The following is a 16,774-nucleotide window of genomic DNA, read 5'->3' as shown; positions in this document are numbered from 1 at the left end:
TTTACTTTTATATTTTCCCTTTTTTCCTCAAGAGCCTGACTTCCTAAGAACGGAACCCCTTCATAAGGGTGAATGTCGGCCGTTGTTCGAAAAAATAGAAACCTTCATAATTTCATAAGGGTCTCCGGAATAAGGGTCTGTGCCGCAAACTGAAAAAAAAGCGCCAATGTAAATTTTTGAATTTCAAAAATAGTCATTATAAAGATCTGTTTCTGACATGAAAAAGGCAAACTTTATGAAGATGGGCATCCTTATGCAAGTCCAATATTCGTTTGCATTCGTTAGCAATTAAGCAGGGGATGAAATAAATCTTCAGTGCCATTATGAAAAGGAGAAGGGCTGTGTATACCTTTAAAAAGAACGCTAAATTATAATAAAAGTGCCAGCACCTTTTTGAAAAATGGTGAATCAGCATAAAGGTACCCTCTTTATGAAAAGCGCTACATTGGCATGAAGGTCCGACGTTTTAATTTTGACTGCAAGTGGAACAGAATAATTTTCGTTCCGTTTTTTTAAAATGTGTGAGTATAATTTATTATTCTTCAAAATATGAATTTATATTAAATTATAAATATTTTAATTTATTATTTCATTAGTTAGCATTCTTGTGCTTTAGTTTTGTCTGTTACATGTGACACGTTCTTTTGCTCAGCGAAATTGAGCGCCTTAAACGACTAAGTAAAATGCAGAAAAATGAAAGATAAGTAGTTTTTAGACGTGTAGCGTTTCCACATCTGAAGCAGTTGTCCGTCTTCCTGTGTACACAGAAATGATCGGCAGGAAGTTGAATCGCAACTGCGATTCTTCTTCTGAGCGAGAGAACCAAAGAGCGATCATCAGAAATGGGTTGTATTTGGTAAACCACTTGATTGTGCTGTTCTTCAAATTATATTTAGGTTCTAACGAAACTTTTACTATCGAGATGGAAGCCGCCCGCAAGTGGTTGAATGTGTAGGACCACTAAACACTGGTAATTCGTTCCGAGCTCTGTTCTTGCCGGATGAATGAGCTGGCTGCAGAGTTAAAGGGTATATCCACCCCAAAAACTTTTCGCCTAAATTTTTCCCCTCCCTTGTCACCTACGAAGGAATGTCCTTTCTCTCAGTTTTCTTACTATCCTCCCAATCTTAGCGCTGCGTAGCAAGTGGGTAGGGGGGAGATGGGAGTTTTCCCCATCTTCGTCTACCCTTTCATTCTTTATCTCATTATTCTCTAACTGCTAAATCAATTTTCAAATAAAGAGCAAATATCGATATGATAATGATATTCTGAAGCTTTCAGATTTTGTATTGCACCCAAAGGGACGTTTTCTTCATTTACACTCAGATACGCGAGCATTTGGGCTACCTACTCTTTGGGCTAAAAATATTTAGAAACAGCATATCTTTGGAATTTCCTATAGACAAGCTCGCGCGCTGAAGATAAAAATGTTTTATTTCATACATTGTTACCAATGCTCGCTTTGAAATCGTTGAGCTTTTTAATCAAAATAATCGATGAAACTTTTCCTGTAATTTTATAAAAATACGTAATGATAAAAAATGCGTTAATTACTGACGACTTAAACCTTCGTGATTTTATGAATAAGCGGCAATTGTTAAATAACTCAGGCTTACTCAAGGCAACTGAACTTCACTAAGTCGAAATTTTCGATAACTCGCATTGAATGTCGAAATGTAAAAATCGAAATTAATGTTAACTTCACTTGATAAGTCAAATTTCAATTACTGGAAATTTTTCACTACCTTTCAGCTTATCGAAGTTTGTCTATACATTTCCCAAAAATTCTGGAAATTGGTCTTTTATGTGTGTGTACAATGCGTAAATTTATCTAAGATCAAACATTTCGTCATTGGTTGTTAGTTACCAAAGCTTCAGTGTAAAATGATAAGAACTCCGTGACAAATGTGTTTGCACATCTGCTCTTCGAGTTTGAACATGTAAGAAGAAACAATTCCGAAAATTTAATCTTTATTACATTAAGTAAACGGTATGTTCATCTTTACTATTCTTTTTCAGGATACCTTCTGGAAAGTATTATGAGCTATCTTTTATGGAATATATCTCTAAATTTCTGAATCAATTCTGAGTGCTATATATTCTAATAGTGTATGTCCTTGCTAATAGAAACCTTTTATGTGATATGCTCTAGGCTTTTGTTTATAAATGCTAAATTTTACATAACTTTTAAGTAATTAGTTTGGTAAAAAATTAGAAGTTCAATATTTATTTGTTTACTTTCTTTTAGCATGGGTCACAAGAAAAATGTTGACACTACTATATTTCGGAGGGCTGTTTGGAACTACATTCATAAGATATATGGAATTAGTCATGATGATTACAACTATGAAGAAATGGACGACTTGCTTGAGAAAGGTTTTAAATCTTACATCGAAACTGTATGCTTCTATCCGCACAAAATTACTAAAGATGCCCATGATGAGATTATGAGAGCGTTTAGGCATTCAGAAAAGGTAATAAATTTCCCGTTGGTAAAGTTTGTCTAAAACATTTAAGAACTTAAGAATTTATTCTTACAGTGATAAAATAAATTATTTTTTAATGAATTCAATTTCTTATGAATTTTTTAGTATTTTTATAGTTTTATAAGTGTTATGGTGGAAGGTTTAAGATATCGTGTGTTTTTAATCTTTAAATTTACCGGAAATTCTATTATTTTCAAGTAATTTCTTATCCAGAAGAAGACAAAAAGTAAACATGTGTTGAATTAGGTGAGTTAAAAAACCTCTGCTCAGTGGCGTAGCTAGAATTCTTGGGCTCCTGTACAAAAATTTTTCTTGGGTCCCCTCAATAAATTTACAGTACCCCCCCCGGCAAAAAAAAATGTGAAAAGAAGAAAAAGATCGAGGTTTTCAGGAACCAAAGTTTTGATTATAATTTTTATCAGATATGGATTAATTGTTAAAAAATAAAACCGTGTTCTTAGGGAACCACTTGAAAGGTACGTAAGGTGAAGAAATAGTAAAAAGGGAAATGTACCTGGACAAATTGTGAAATGTCCTTTTCAGTCTGGATATAATCTTCGGCATCAGATGATTTAAATCAATTTAAAGCCTTTTTTGTGTGTGAGTGTGAAAGACAGATATTTTTTTCTTCTCACTGAGATACAGATAACAAATGAATAAGAATTGATATATGAAAAAGAAACATTGCCAATGTAATTTTTTCTCTTAGTTTAACAAGCTAATAAATAATTGTTTATGTTACAAACCATAATTGGACAATAGGTAAAAATACAAAAAAAGTCACGCTAATATATATAGTGCATTGTGATTTACTCAACTTACGAACATGACTTATGCAGTAATATACAAATAATAAATAAGAGCTTTTCTAAAACATATTTATCGAGAATTTCATAAAGAAAACTTTATCAACATATAATTTTATAGAAAATATATATGCTAAACTTTCTTTTTCCTCTCCTTTTAAAAATTTTACATTAGGTAATTTTTGAAAGCAGGAAAGATGAAAAATAAGAACGCCTTCGCCGGGAATCGAACCACGGACCTTTGTAATACGCGCCCAGCGTGCTGATCATTACACTATGAAGGCGGGAGAAATACCTTATACACTCCCTCTTTTAAAGGGCGACTGGGGTGTTTACGAGACCCATCGTCAAATCCTGTGTGTGGGGAATTTCACCACCCTTTTAGTTCAGGTGCCACTGTAGAGACATTAGGTTTTTTCGAAGCAGGAGAGATGAAAAAGGAGCAACGTCCTTTGCCGAGAATCGAACTACGGACCTCTGGAATACGTGTTTAGCGTGCTGGCCACTACACTGCGAAGGCATGCTAAGAAGGCGGGAGAAATACCTTATATACTAAACTACTTGAATACATTATTTTTATAAAAATATGTACGCTAAAGGTATTCTTCCTGTTTTCTTTTAATTATCTTCAGTCCTTTCTACTCTTCTTCTCTAAAAATATTTCATAATTAAGTATAACATTGATGGCCAAGTAGCTTCATAAAGACAAAAATCCTTCTTTATTAAAATTTGTTTTCTAGTCTTTATTTCCGCAAAATTATTTATCAATACTTGGACGTCCATTTTTTCAGCCATCTCACCTTCAACGCTCAGCAGTGATAGGTTTAACAAATAATCTTGTGTCGTAGGGTTTCTCAAATATGTTTTTATTAGTTTCAGTTTTGAAAATGATCTCTCACTGCTGGATATGGTAACAGGTAATGATAAATACAATATAAATAAATATCATACTTCCGAATAACTGCTTGCCATGTCATAATATTTCACCATTGCTAAATTAACTAAATCTTTATTGGATTTCTGTTCTGAAAGTGTTTATAAATCATAATAGTTGCACTTCTAGAGATTAATAAAGTCGCCTTTAATCATTCTGTGTATTTTTGAAACATTATAATAATTTCTGTATTTATTAAAGCTGACAGAGTTTAAGATTCCAAAAATGAAAATGTCCTTGCGACTTTTTTTCCAAGTCTGTATTTTCGAGAACAGCGTAAAAAACTGCTCCTTTAAAAGATATTTCTAAATTTTCAAACCTATTATCCTCACATAATTCATAAAAAAATTGTTTGTCTTTTATTTTCGAATCTACTTTCTATGCACATTTATTTGCAATAAACTCAGCTTCTTTCACGATATCTTCAGACTTGTTTCTCGGATGTTGCATACAGATAGAAACAATTTTTACATGTTGATGAGCTTCATTCAAGTCGACTGATTTTCTTTGTAATATAGTTTCATCGTTTTTTGAAGTGGTGAATCAGTTATGCTCACATAAAGTCCTTTTGATTATTTATTGTAAATAATAAAAAACATGATTCAAACAGAAGGTAATATCCTACGCGTCGCAGTGCTGGATCAATCTGCACATCCCTCTGTTTCATCGTTCTCATCTAATTATATTTTACCCCCACGCGGTAAAAGCCATCAGCAATTTACCCCGTTAGAGATTTTAAGTTGGAACAGTAGCACATGAGACGCTGCATTAATAAAAAGTAAAACGTTTTCCATAAAAATTGTTAAGAATAAGAAATTTTCCTGCATTTGAAGTGTCTTTTTCTTGTGTTTTCTTTCAAATTAATGTAATTTCATTTAATGCTTTCAAGACGTCAAAGTATCTTATTTTAATTGCTATCAAAGATGATAATCTTTCAGCTCACCTTTTAGGATTTAGATTTTTGAGAATAATATTAATCTCCCTAAAAACGTAAACTCTATCTTTTAAAACTTTCTCCGAATATTTTGAATAATTTTAAAATATTTGAGTATCTGTCTTACATCTTGCATCCCATCATTGACAAACAGTTAAGTTTATGGGCAGCACAATGTACATAGAGAGCATTTGGCTGGGGGTATTGTTTGAATGCGCTTTTGCACTCCATTATATATTCCATACATATTACATGCTCTACCATACCTTTGATCCCGAAACAAATCAGTTTCATTTGCTTCCAGAATATTATATATAAATATGAAGAGAATATCTTTAGCTTGTTTATCTGTGTTATAACTAAGCCGAGGAAAAATACTTCAAGAACAGTCGGTATATTTGTGTCATCATCTTTGAATGCTTACTTGGAAATAACACTTAGTTGGTCGTGCTTTGCGATGTCCTGCGTAGCATCGGCTGTGATTGAAACTATTATTCTAAAACTGTCCGATTGCTCTGAAATGATTTATTGGAAGTTGTCCTAAAGAACGATTAATTTTATGCAGAGGAATCCCAGGAAACCTAAAAAACTTGTTCTGTGGTCATTTTAATGGTTTAACCAAATCGTCTTTCAAGTTCTGGAAATAATAAATGAGAACTGGTTTATGGCCATATAAAAATTTCTACTTTTTTTTTTTAGAAAACTCTCATTTCTGTTTAAAATATGTGTCATTAAATTTTCCATTAAAATAAAAATACTAAACTTTTTATATCAGTTTATAATTCACAGATGCTGTCAACGAAAACTTTTTAGAAACTCGTGAAAATTATTTTAACTAATTTTAAAACATTTCTAAAATTAAGACTTTGTAAGGAATGAAAGCTTCCTTCTCATGTACTTTTATGGAGTAACGGTAAGCATATCGAACCTATTATTGGTAATTTCACATACAGCGCAATTTTTTTGAATGGAATTTCGAGAAATTAAAATTTTGTAATTGCATTTTAAACAGTTTTAATCTTCGACTATTTAAAATTTGCATCCTATAAATACTTCGATTTATCATTTTCTTCATTAATCGGTTAATTTGTTGTATTTAATTTTGCTTCTCCTCTCGTTTCTTAAGCAATTCGGCGAAACTTCGCCATGGCTCTGATACGCATACATAAAGCATATGTAATGCACAGAAAAGGCTTTCGTCAGACAAAAAAAAAAAAAGCATTTATGGAAAGTTTCCGAAAAAAGAGCTTTACCATTTATAAGAAGCCTGTAGGATTCCTCACTGTGTAATTCTAAGTTACTGTTGCAGGCCCACCAGCGGCCGAGCGGTAAAGTCGCTGAACACTGGTAGTTCGGTCCAAAGTTCGAATCCCGCGAACGGGCTGGCTGCATGGGCGTTTTCGTGGTTTTCCCCATGTGTAACGTGTATACGAGTCAGTTTCCCTTAGAATGTCCTCCACGAAGGCATCCCTACCCTTAGGCAGATGGTCCTAGTGTGCTTTGCCATAATTAAATAAACCAAACTAAACCAAGTTACTGTTGGAAGTGAAGAATCTTAAGAACTGATAAGCGAATAATCGCTTGAGTTCGTGCGACAGGAAACAACAAGATAGAAGGGTAAAATAACTCTTTATTATTCCAACTAAAGTTTAACAAAACTCCGTCTTGGAGTGTACAAATAAAGCCGACACTTGGGCTTGAATTTAAGAGACTAAGAAATAAACTAATCTTAACTAAAGAGATATAGCCGAGGCTATTAAAATTCTAACAGAGTTGGCCCCTTAACGCTAATAGACTGCGAAGCTATCAAGGGCTTAAAGTACGGCCGAGCGTAATAATAGCTTACGACAGAGTAGCCTAAAAAGGCGGACGCGTATTATCCAGAATATCTGGTATCTCTCTCACTAAGACCGAAGAACTTCGTGGTTAAATACCGCTCTTCCTCATTATGTATTCAGACGTGATTCAAAAACTACGTTCTGGCCGGAAGTGGTACGTTAAGAATTGATAGGAAAGGAAGTTTAACTCAAAATTTAACTGTTAATAAATTAACATAATCCGTTCAAGCCTTTATGCAAGTTAAGAATTGAGAGGAAAGGAAGTTTAACTCAAAATTTAACTGTTAATAAAATTAACATAATCCTTACAAGCCTTTATGCAATATTCTTCTTTGGCCTAATATCATGTATGAAAAGCTTCTGTAGGGTTTCTTAATTTTTCAGGAAAACATACATTGTTTATGTAAAACAGCTGATTCTTATCTATAACCCTTTTAATTTTTTCTGATTTGGAAAGTGAATGTCTAAATAGAAAGAATCTAAGAAAAATATGCTAGAAATGTTAGTACAGTCAACACTTTATACAACGGCCGTTCTATTACAGTGACATTATGAAAGGCCCGCAATTGATGAGAATATATATTAAGGCAATTTTCGCAATAACGGTTATTCACTATAATGCATCTTTTCTTCTGTGCGATGCAAGGAGTTAAAATATATTTACATCGATATCTTATGAATCGTGTCAAATGAGATTTCATTATCAGCTAAAAATTTTATTAAACAAAGAAGCTTAGATTTTTTTCCCTAAAATTATGTACGCAAATAGTAGTTATAAAATTATTGAGCGTCAGAAGAGTTATAAACTATTTAGATAGACAAATGAAAAAGAAAATGTGGAAAACTGTGAAAGAAGTAGGAAACATGAACAAAAAAGAAAGGGAGATTTTTAATCTTTGTTTTAAAATGTTTTTCGGGGTTAAACTACTGTTATGAGATTTATGTAAATAAATTAATTGTATCATAAAGTTTTAACGCAAGATTTGGTATGAAGTCTACAGTGCCCAAAAAAAGTAGTAATTCTCACCCTTAGCCAACTTTTCGATTTGCGTGAAAATTTGACGTTTGGCTGCAATACAAAACCGTTTCGTAAAACTAAGAGTTCTATTAATTCTAATGAACTTCAGAAATCCTTCATTTCTACCGTCTTTGCTACGCTCTCCCTGCAAGAAATTCCGAACTGGTTCTCAAAATTAGGCCGAGCAGCAGTCTGCCCCCAGTTATCATTAATGAGTTGAAAGCTCTCCTCTAGAGAGAAATTAAAACAAAAGCATACAGCTTTTTGCTAAGCGTTTTGTATTCAGTTGAAGTTTTGGTGTATCTAACACAGGTTTCAGCTTTTTTGTCTCTATCAAAGGGCCCTCTATCTGCGTCATAGAATCCCTTTTCTTTTAAGTTTCCAAGGGCCCCCCCTAACTGCATCATACAATTCATTATACACACACACATATATATAATAGAATCCGACTTCTTTTAAGTTTAAATATGTAAATGTAGGTCAGCAGGACATTTAAGAGCCTAAGCCGCCGTAGAGCCCTTATGCGACGGCATTCCTTGAAAACCCTTATTTACGCCACTGCTTCTGCTTCATTTTCGGCCGTGCTTCAAATTTCTAGAAAATAAAAGCGTTTAACTGAATGTACAAGTACAGTGTAGACCTCGAAGTCGAAAACTCGCCTTTATCGTAACTAAACAATAATAATGAATTGCTCTAAATTCAATGGTAGACAACAAGCACTCTCTTCCACTTGCAACTGGTAATGCGATCGCGTCCAGGTAGCTGAAATTCTGTCACTGTGTTACCTTGTAAGGAGGAAAGGAGAATTTCACTTTGCCCGCGTATACTAATGTTTACGACGCTCTACATTCGGAAGCGCGCATAATCCTCTAGATTAAAAGAAGGCACAACCACGCGCAACTCCTCTGTTTTTAATTTCTAAACCTAAATAAAATACGATTGCAAAATTATATATTTACAAGAATAAATCCTTTTTATTTTCTTTTTTCCATCAATAGAATTTCGTTAAAAAATAATAACTCCATCACTATGCGTACTCTAAAATACTCCACATGCTTTGGAGAATCTTTGTAAGGATTTCTGAAAGGTATTTTATTGAACAGGCATTCATCCTGATAGTTTGCGTTAATTTTATTGTTACCGTGATATACTTTTCTGAATTTTAGGAATTCGTTTAATTCACACATTTTGTTAACGTATTTTGATACCATAATACATTTTCTTACGTTCAATATGTTTTGATATGCGTTTCTCAGCTGGTGGATTATGTAATATAGGGAACTGTGAACGGCACCATTAGTTAAATATAAATCTATTTATTTAATATAACTTTTCACTGGACCATTTGTAACATTTGTTTAACTTTAAACCCAAATAATAACTCAATTAATAAATTATAACTCTAATTTAATTCACTTTCCTCCTGACGTTAACTAAGCCTAGAAAGTGGGTGTTTGCGTTTTGTTTTCATTGCCGGGTTCGTGCCGGTTGAATGATTATTTACATGTTGACTTAAAATTCTCCTACCTAAAGTTAGCCATACTGAAGCATGTATTTAACGAACATACTGAATATATGTCAATTAACAGTTCAAGAATACCTACAATGTAATAATATTAGAATAAAACAAATAATAATCGACAGACTAAATTATACTTCTTTCATGCCCGTTTATTAAAACTTTTAAAGATTGATTATTCTATTTTCTTACATGGAACATTTGAGTAAGCAATAATTAAAAAACGATAAACAGGTTGGGTACCCAAATCTTACAATTATAATATTATGTACTTGATCAACCACTAGAACTACTACAGTATATCATTTCAAAATTTTAAACACATTATGTCAGTTACAAAACAAAAAAAATATTTTTAATTATTCTTCAAGAATAAATTTTATCCTCAACCAGATAGGTGAAGAGCAACTGTAGCAAAGAATAATTAATTTAGTCCTTAAACCAAAATTTACGTAGAGTATTACAGGCATCGGGAGTGTTAGCAAGTAAAACTTGACTCCAACAGCTTTCACTCCAGACAGATTCAAGACTTAACAGAAAAAATAAATGATTAAACTAAATTTATCTTGGATGAGACATGGCTTGGCATCAGTGGGTTGAAACTGGACCGGACAAGGAGCTTCTTTCCTCGGCTTGTCCTCGAGAACCGGAGGGCGGAGAACGAAGAACTGTAGTCAAGACCATCCTTAGGACGAAAACTCGGCACATCTGTAGGGAGAAGTCAGGACTCTGGAACTGCAGTTCTAGACTTTGGTCGACCTAGCTCCAGGATACCGCCCGCAGGTTGTCTAAACGGAGCAGCAGAATTAGCCATGGAATTCCAACTTAATTCTCATCCTTCTCGACGAACAGGCATTAAGACTGTCAAATAATATGGAAACAAAAACTTCACTAGATTAATTCTAGCTTCCAAAAAATTACAACTACGATTTTCTTGTCAATAAATTCAGACATTTTACTACATAACAATTAAGTATCTTAGTGGTGAACGCCGACAACGTTAGGAATGGCTTTAAAAGGTGAATAGAGCCTTACATCTGATAGAAGCTCCGCAAACTTTGAGATTTCAGATCATTAGTGGAACTACCATTTTTAACGCATACAAATTATAAAACCGATTGGCATCTTTGAGCAACTGTAGAAGTTATGAAGCCTTACAAGTCTTTTAGAGACATTAGGTTAATTCGAGGCCGGAGAGATGAAACATTAGCAACTGCCTTCTCCGGGAATCGAACCACGGACCTCTGGAATACCGGCCCAGCGTGCAGAACCACTACACCACGAAGGCATGCTAAGAAAGCGGGAGAAATACCTTATATACTCCCCTTTTCAAAGGGCGACTGGGGGATTTTAGGGAACCCAATCGCCAAATCATAGGTGTGGAGAGTCATCATCCAAAGCCCTTTTAGTTCGGGCGCCAATGTTAGGTTATTTCGAGGCAGGAGAGATGAAAAATGAGTAAACGCCTTCGCCGGGAATCGAACCACGGACCTCTGAAATACCGGCTCAGTGTGCTGACCACTACACCACCAAGGCACGCTAGGAAGGCGGGAGAAATACCTTATATACTCCCCCTTTTAAAGCGGGTGCCACTGTAGAGACATTAGGTTAATTAAAAGCAAGAGAGATTGAAAACTTTGCAACGCCTTTGCCGGGAATCAAACCACGGACTTCTGGAATATCAGCCCAGCGTGCGGAACCACTGCACCACGAAGGCACGCTAGGAGAAGTGGGAGAAATACCTTATAGTCTAAGTAATGGTACAAAATAATTTAAAGCTCATTTGGTAGTCCGACTTTTCTATCATGGTATGTATGGAGGCGTCTTTCCTTGCCAGTCAGGGACTTTCAATTGATGTTTATTGGTACAGATGCACTAATGGTGAAATTGTGTTCAGAAAAGGATGAATGGTTATTACGGTGAATTCCTACCGTAAGCGTTGGAACAAGATTCCATGGAAACGTTAGCAATAGCAAGTACAAAAGACGATAACCTACTGATCGTACACTTTCACCTATCAAAGATCAAGGTAGGCCATCAAGCATAAGTATTACCCCCCTCCCCATATTTATTGTACGGATTTATTTATACAGATGGAAAAAAGTGAACCTTTTTCGTACATTTTGTTTTTATAGTGGATCACAAAGGATTCGTATTTGGACTATTCCCGGCCAAAGCAAATCTTTTATACTACATTTCTTGCTTTATATGATATGATATATTATCGTGTATAAAAGGACAGTTTTCATCAGGCTTGCCAATTTCGTATATTCAGCAAACGTCATATTTATGAAACATTGATGTACTTTTCTTATTTCATAGTTATTTCTTCAAAACATGACCTTCCTGGATTGTCAGTCTTCATCGCGCGTTGAATATTTTACATTCTGCTACATTGCTAAACTCATTTTCAAAGTTAGATGGTGACAAAAGCATATAGCTTTTTTTGGCTTAGCGTTTCGTATTCAGTTGAAGTTTTGGTGTATCTAACATTAACTTCAACTTTTTTGTCTCTTCGAAGGGTCCCATATCTGCGTCATAGAATCCATTTTCTTTTAAGTTCCCGAATTCGTCTTACGGCTTTTCGTGGGTCCCAGTTAATACGTAACTTTACGTAGATTACAAAACACTCTAGCTGTTATGAGTATTAAAAATACTGCACCCCCAAAACCATGGAATTTTGTAATAAATAACAATAGAATGCTGAAAACGTCTGCTATACATATTCAGGTCTTCATTTTGTCCCCCCCCCAATTAGCATGACTACTATGTTTCTTGGGGTGAATGCCAGCATAACTAGGCGCGCTTCATATGAAAGTCATAGTTTTTATTCAAGATTTACTGTATTACTTAAGATAATTTGGTGTCATGATACTCGTTTTAAGCAGATACTAAGAACGCTAATAGTAGGGAGAAGGCTGAATAGTTTACTTTGCTTCTTTCCAGTAGGCACCATGCGAAGTTCACAGGTATTTCTGTACAGACGGGTTGGCGAATTTTGACATATTAGAACAGATAGGCGTCTTTTAATTGTAACGTACGTACGTATATGTTATAAATGATAAATTACAGTAGTGTCTACTTACGTGTTATGCATTTTTCGCACACCCCAAATTTTTTTAACCTTCTTAATATTTTTAGATTTCGTAAAATGTCTCTTAGGTTTCCCAGATTGCTGGAAAATCTGAAGCTGAGGGGGGGGGGGATTCCGATGGGAACCGAAACCGTGAATTTAGGGCCGTCAGCTGTAAAGTAGTTATTTTTCAAAGGATCTGTTTTAATAACTCATGTTTGGTAGATTCGTGTAATCCGATATTCTCGGGTATATCGGATACCGACCATCCCTTTATTTTGGGTTTATCAGGATTCTTTTATGCATTGAATTAAAGAACTTTAATAGCTTGTGTTTGTCAAATGTAGCTCGCAGGATTGATACTGAGCCATTGAAAGTTCCCTGTGCAAACTTTAAAGACAGATCCGGCATGCACAAAGAAACCACCATATAGGAATCTGTGACCAAGAAACTCGATCTGGAGGTTCTGGGCTGCTATTTAGCAGAAAATTATCTCTTTTGCACTTCCGCCATTAATATCTGCTATTGACTTCTACTTCTGTGGTTACCTCAAAGGTCTCGTCTGAAAGACTACGCTGAATCTTTTGAGTTAAATGACGATCTTGTCATGGAAGCAGGTACCTGGGCAGAAAGACCCATCCTGTGTATAATAATGCGTACAGCAAATGCATAGCTTGTTGTGCTACCATTGGTAAAGGAGATTTTCAGAAGAACAAGGCTCTCCAAAAACCTACTTAACTGGATCTGAAGCTGATCTCTTTGCAATAGTTGCTGCAACAGCTGGATGTATTCACGATAGGCTTAGCATTTTTGCATACAAGCGCCAGTGCGCGGAGATGTGCTTTTTTTTATCTGGCAGAAGGAACTTTTAGCACTTCCTATCATCTTGCATGTGTACACTTTACTGTCTTATTATGAAGCTAATAAGCATATTGCTAATCTCTTTTGTAGTCCTTTATTTCTCCTGATTGTTTACTTGCAGCACGTCCACGGGACTTTCGTAGACACATTGTCCTCTACAAAAAAACGGTTTCTCGTTATAACCATCTCACTTGTATTTTATTTTCTATGTATTCTCTTATTATATAATTATTTTCTTTATATTTTATATGATTATTTTCTTTATATTTTTAAAAAATTATGTATGAAAAATTATTTCGCACAAAATTTAAGAGATACTTATTAACTTATTATTGCCTTATTTATTTATTATATAATTTTATTTCAGGTTCATGTGAATCTAATGGTGTTTGAGGCTCGAATGCAAGCGGAACTTCTTTACTCGCTTTCAGCAATAGCTCAATATATGACATGATAGTTCTTGGCAATGATTATTGAGAAGTCTGATGTGCCGGTAATCAATTGGACTAAAAATAATAACACTTTCCATCATTCGTGTCATGTACAGTTTAAAATTTTAGTTGAAGGTGTACATATATATTAAGTGATGTATATATGTTGCTATGAGGTGAAGAAGATCCTTTGAAAAAATCATTAACATTTTCAATAGTAGAACATTTTATTTTCCTTTATATATAGATATATATATATTCATGAACTCGAATGTATTCCCGAGCTGATTTTGCTTACATATTTTGTGCCTAAAATGTACATGTTTTCATTATTATTATAAGTAAATAAAAGTGTATGTTTTTCAAAGAAGTTGAATGATATTTTTACGCACATTTCGTCATTATGACATTAAAGGAGAATCGATAATATACCACCATTGCCTAAATCAAGGTTGAGGAATCTTTTTATTCGTTTATATACTTTTTATTTTTATGTACTTATTTATAGAAGAATTGCATAACATTTAACAAAAGTATTAGAATTGAATATGCTGTGAAATTTTGCCCCTTTTTAGGGATTAACGAACGTATTTGCAATTTCGTTTGCAGCCTAGTAGATTAAAAAAAAAATTAAAGAATTTAGAAGACAATATGTTTATCAATTTAGCAAAAGTGGGAATAGACCCAAACTGATGGTGTTTCTGTTATGAGTAGTAGACGGGTTATACACTACCGGTAAAAATTAAAGGAACAATTATACCGCTTTCCTCTCTTTCCCATAAAATAGCTTATGTAAAAGCATTTTGATTTTCCAACCCAAAAATAGTTCTGAGGGCGTTTCATCTGGAGTCTGGTGTTTGCTGATCGCAGTGCATATGTCAATTCTTTAAGTATGTCTATCCCAGTTGTTATGACCCTTTTTTAACATAGCAATGAACTAATTGCGCTATATTTATACACTCAGTGATATTATTGAGGTGAGGTCTGTACAGGGTAATTTCAAATGTATTATGTCCAGGTCTGTGTACAGCTTTTCAAATATATTCCTGACAAATTGCGGTTCGTTAGCCGATATGATTTTGAGCCCCGAAATTTTAAAATGTATTTTTTAAGATGTGTCGGCTACTGAATTTGCTGACGCATGCCGTAATGGAATTAATTCTCCCCGTTTTGAAAAATGGTATACGATTGCTAGCAGAAAATGTGCGTTATTAACCTGCATTCTAGGATGATCAGTTTCGCTTATGTTGGAGGGGCACTAGCGGGCTCCAGGATCTTTCCAGATAAAAATTCGTGAAGAGTCAGTTTATATCCTGAAACTCCACTCATCACTGAAGAGGACATTGCTGTCAAGCATACTATGTCCAAAACTGGTCTGCCTGGTTCCACAAAAGACGGACTCTGTTCTACGGTTTTTGAGGGACAGACATATTGCTAGTAACCGAGTTTAGAGAACGTGTTGTGCTAGCCATGTTTATAGCCTGGCCGTAGCATTGACGTAGCAGTGAAGGCATGAAGGATTTCTACAGCAGTTATCTCTCTACGGTATCGCGCACATAATGCTACATTTCGATTCTACGCATGTGACATGGTTGTTTAATGACCTTGTCCGAAACTCTTAATAATGGTATCCTTAGTTAGTCCAAAATATATAACCACAAAACTGTGTTTCTAATCAAATGTGACTGTAAACAGTCGAATTGTTTTTTAAAGTTATGAGAATTGCAAGTAATGGCAACCTTTTATTAAAACTGTACATTTCATATAAGAAAAATTTATGTATTATTATAAATTTAATGAAAGAGTTAGTGAAATGAAATATTTGTTGAAAATACATGTAAAGATTTAGGGAAAGTTGTATGAACTCCCCAGCCGACAGTTTATTTTCACATTAATTTAAAGACACTAGACTTTAACGTTTGGAAAAAAAAAAAAAAACTAAACAGTTGGGGAACTGGGATATGAGCAAAAAGTGCGTGGTGCATAACAGAGACATAGTTCTTTTATATATACATTAAGGTGAAGAGTTTCAAATAATGGACGCGTAAAGTAAATGTTTCTATACATGTAAAGGCAATTGTTAAATAAAAATTCGCATAGCATCATATTGTGTGAAATGATTACTGCACATAGTTCCAAAATTCTTTTCTTTTTGGATAAAGGAGACATTGAAGCATCAATCGAATTCATGGAAAAATCTTAGCTCCAGTTAATGTAGAACTTTAATTTCTTTACTAAGGTGATTAAGACCTTTAGTTTTGAAATATTTAAATTCAGATGGGGACGGCTGTAATGTTTTATGTTAATTAACCCTTTTGGCGTATTCAGGCTTTAGTGTAACTTCTACGTTCATGAATTTCTACCAGGATGCAAATTATTTAAAATATAAATAAGCTTCAAGTTAAGTTTTTCGACAGTGCTTGGCAGCATAGGTTGGTTATCGCTCTTTTTTAGGTTTCGGGCCCACCAGCGGCCGAGCGGTAAAGTCGCTGAACACTGGTAGTTCGGTCCGAGGTTCGAATCCCGCGAACGGGCTGGCTGCATGGGCGTTTTCGTGGTTTTCCCCATGTGTAACGTGTATACGAGCCAGTTTCCCTTAGAAAGTCCTCCACGAAGGCATCCATCCTCTTAGGCAGATAGCCCTCGAGGCTTTGCCATAATCACACACATACTTTTTTAGGTTTCCTGCTGTTGTAATTTATCATTGCTGGCGCAAGTTTCTGCTAACGGCGTTTTCTTCTTGAGCCATTTTGTCAAAGATAGCCAAGGTATGTTTACTTTATTCCCTTCATTTAATTTAATTTGAGCATGTGCTTTGGTTACCCGCAAGATGGTGAAGTATAGTTTAGGTTAACGTTTTATTTTGTGTAACTT

At 34.7% G+C, this 16,774-nt stretch overlaps 1 protein-coding gene across 5 annotated transcripts in view; it reads left to right on the top strand.

Annotated features, from left to right (window-relative positions):
* The window catches only part of Sesn (Sestrin), a 108,199-nt gene extending 93,929 nt beyond the window's left edge, over positions 1-14,270 (top strand). For all 5 annotated transcript variants that reach the window (XM_035377374.2, XM_035377381.2, XM_035377389.2 and 2 more), the window contains 2 exons: positions 2,249-2,474; positions 13,837-14,270. In XM_035377374.2, the coding sequence (XP_035233265.1) occupies positions 2,249-2,474; positions 13,837-13,923 (313 nt within the window). In that variant the 3' untranslated portion in view covers positions 13,924-14,270. The remainder of the gene's footprint in view (positions 1-2,248; positions 2,475-13,836) is intronic.
* The last annotated feature ends 2,504 nt before the right edge of the window (positions 14,271-16,774 follow it).

This window comes from Stegodyphus dumicola, chromosome X1 (assembly GCF_044657685.1).
Source record: "Stegodyphus dumicola isolate Sdum_Otavi_A_Nest chromosome X1, ASM4465768v1".
NCBI classification, from domain to species: Eukaryota; Metazoa; Arthropoda; class Arachnida; order Araneae; family Eresidae; genus Stegodyphus; species Stegodyphus dumicola.
The sequence above is the reverse complement of the archived record's forward strand: the minus strand, read 5'-3'. Positions and strand labels throughout refer to the sequence as shown.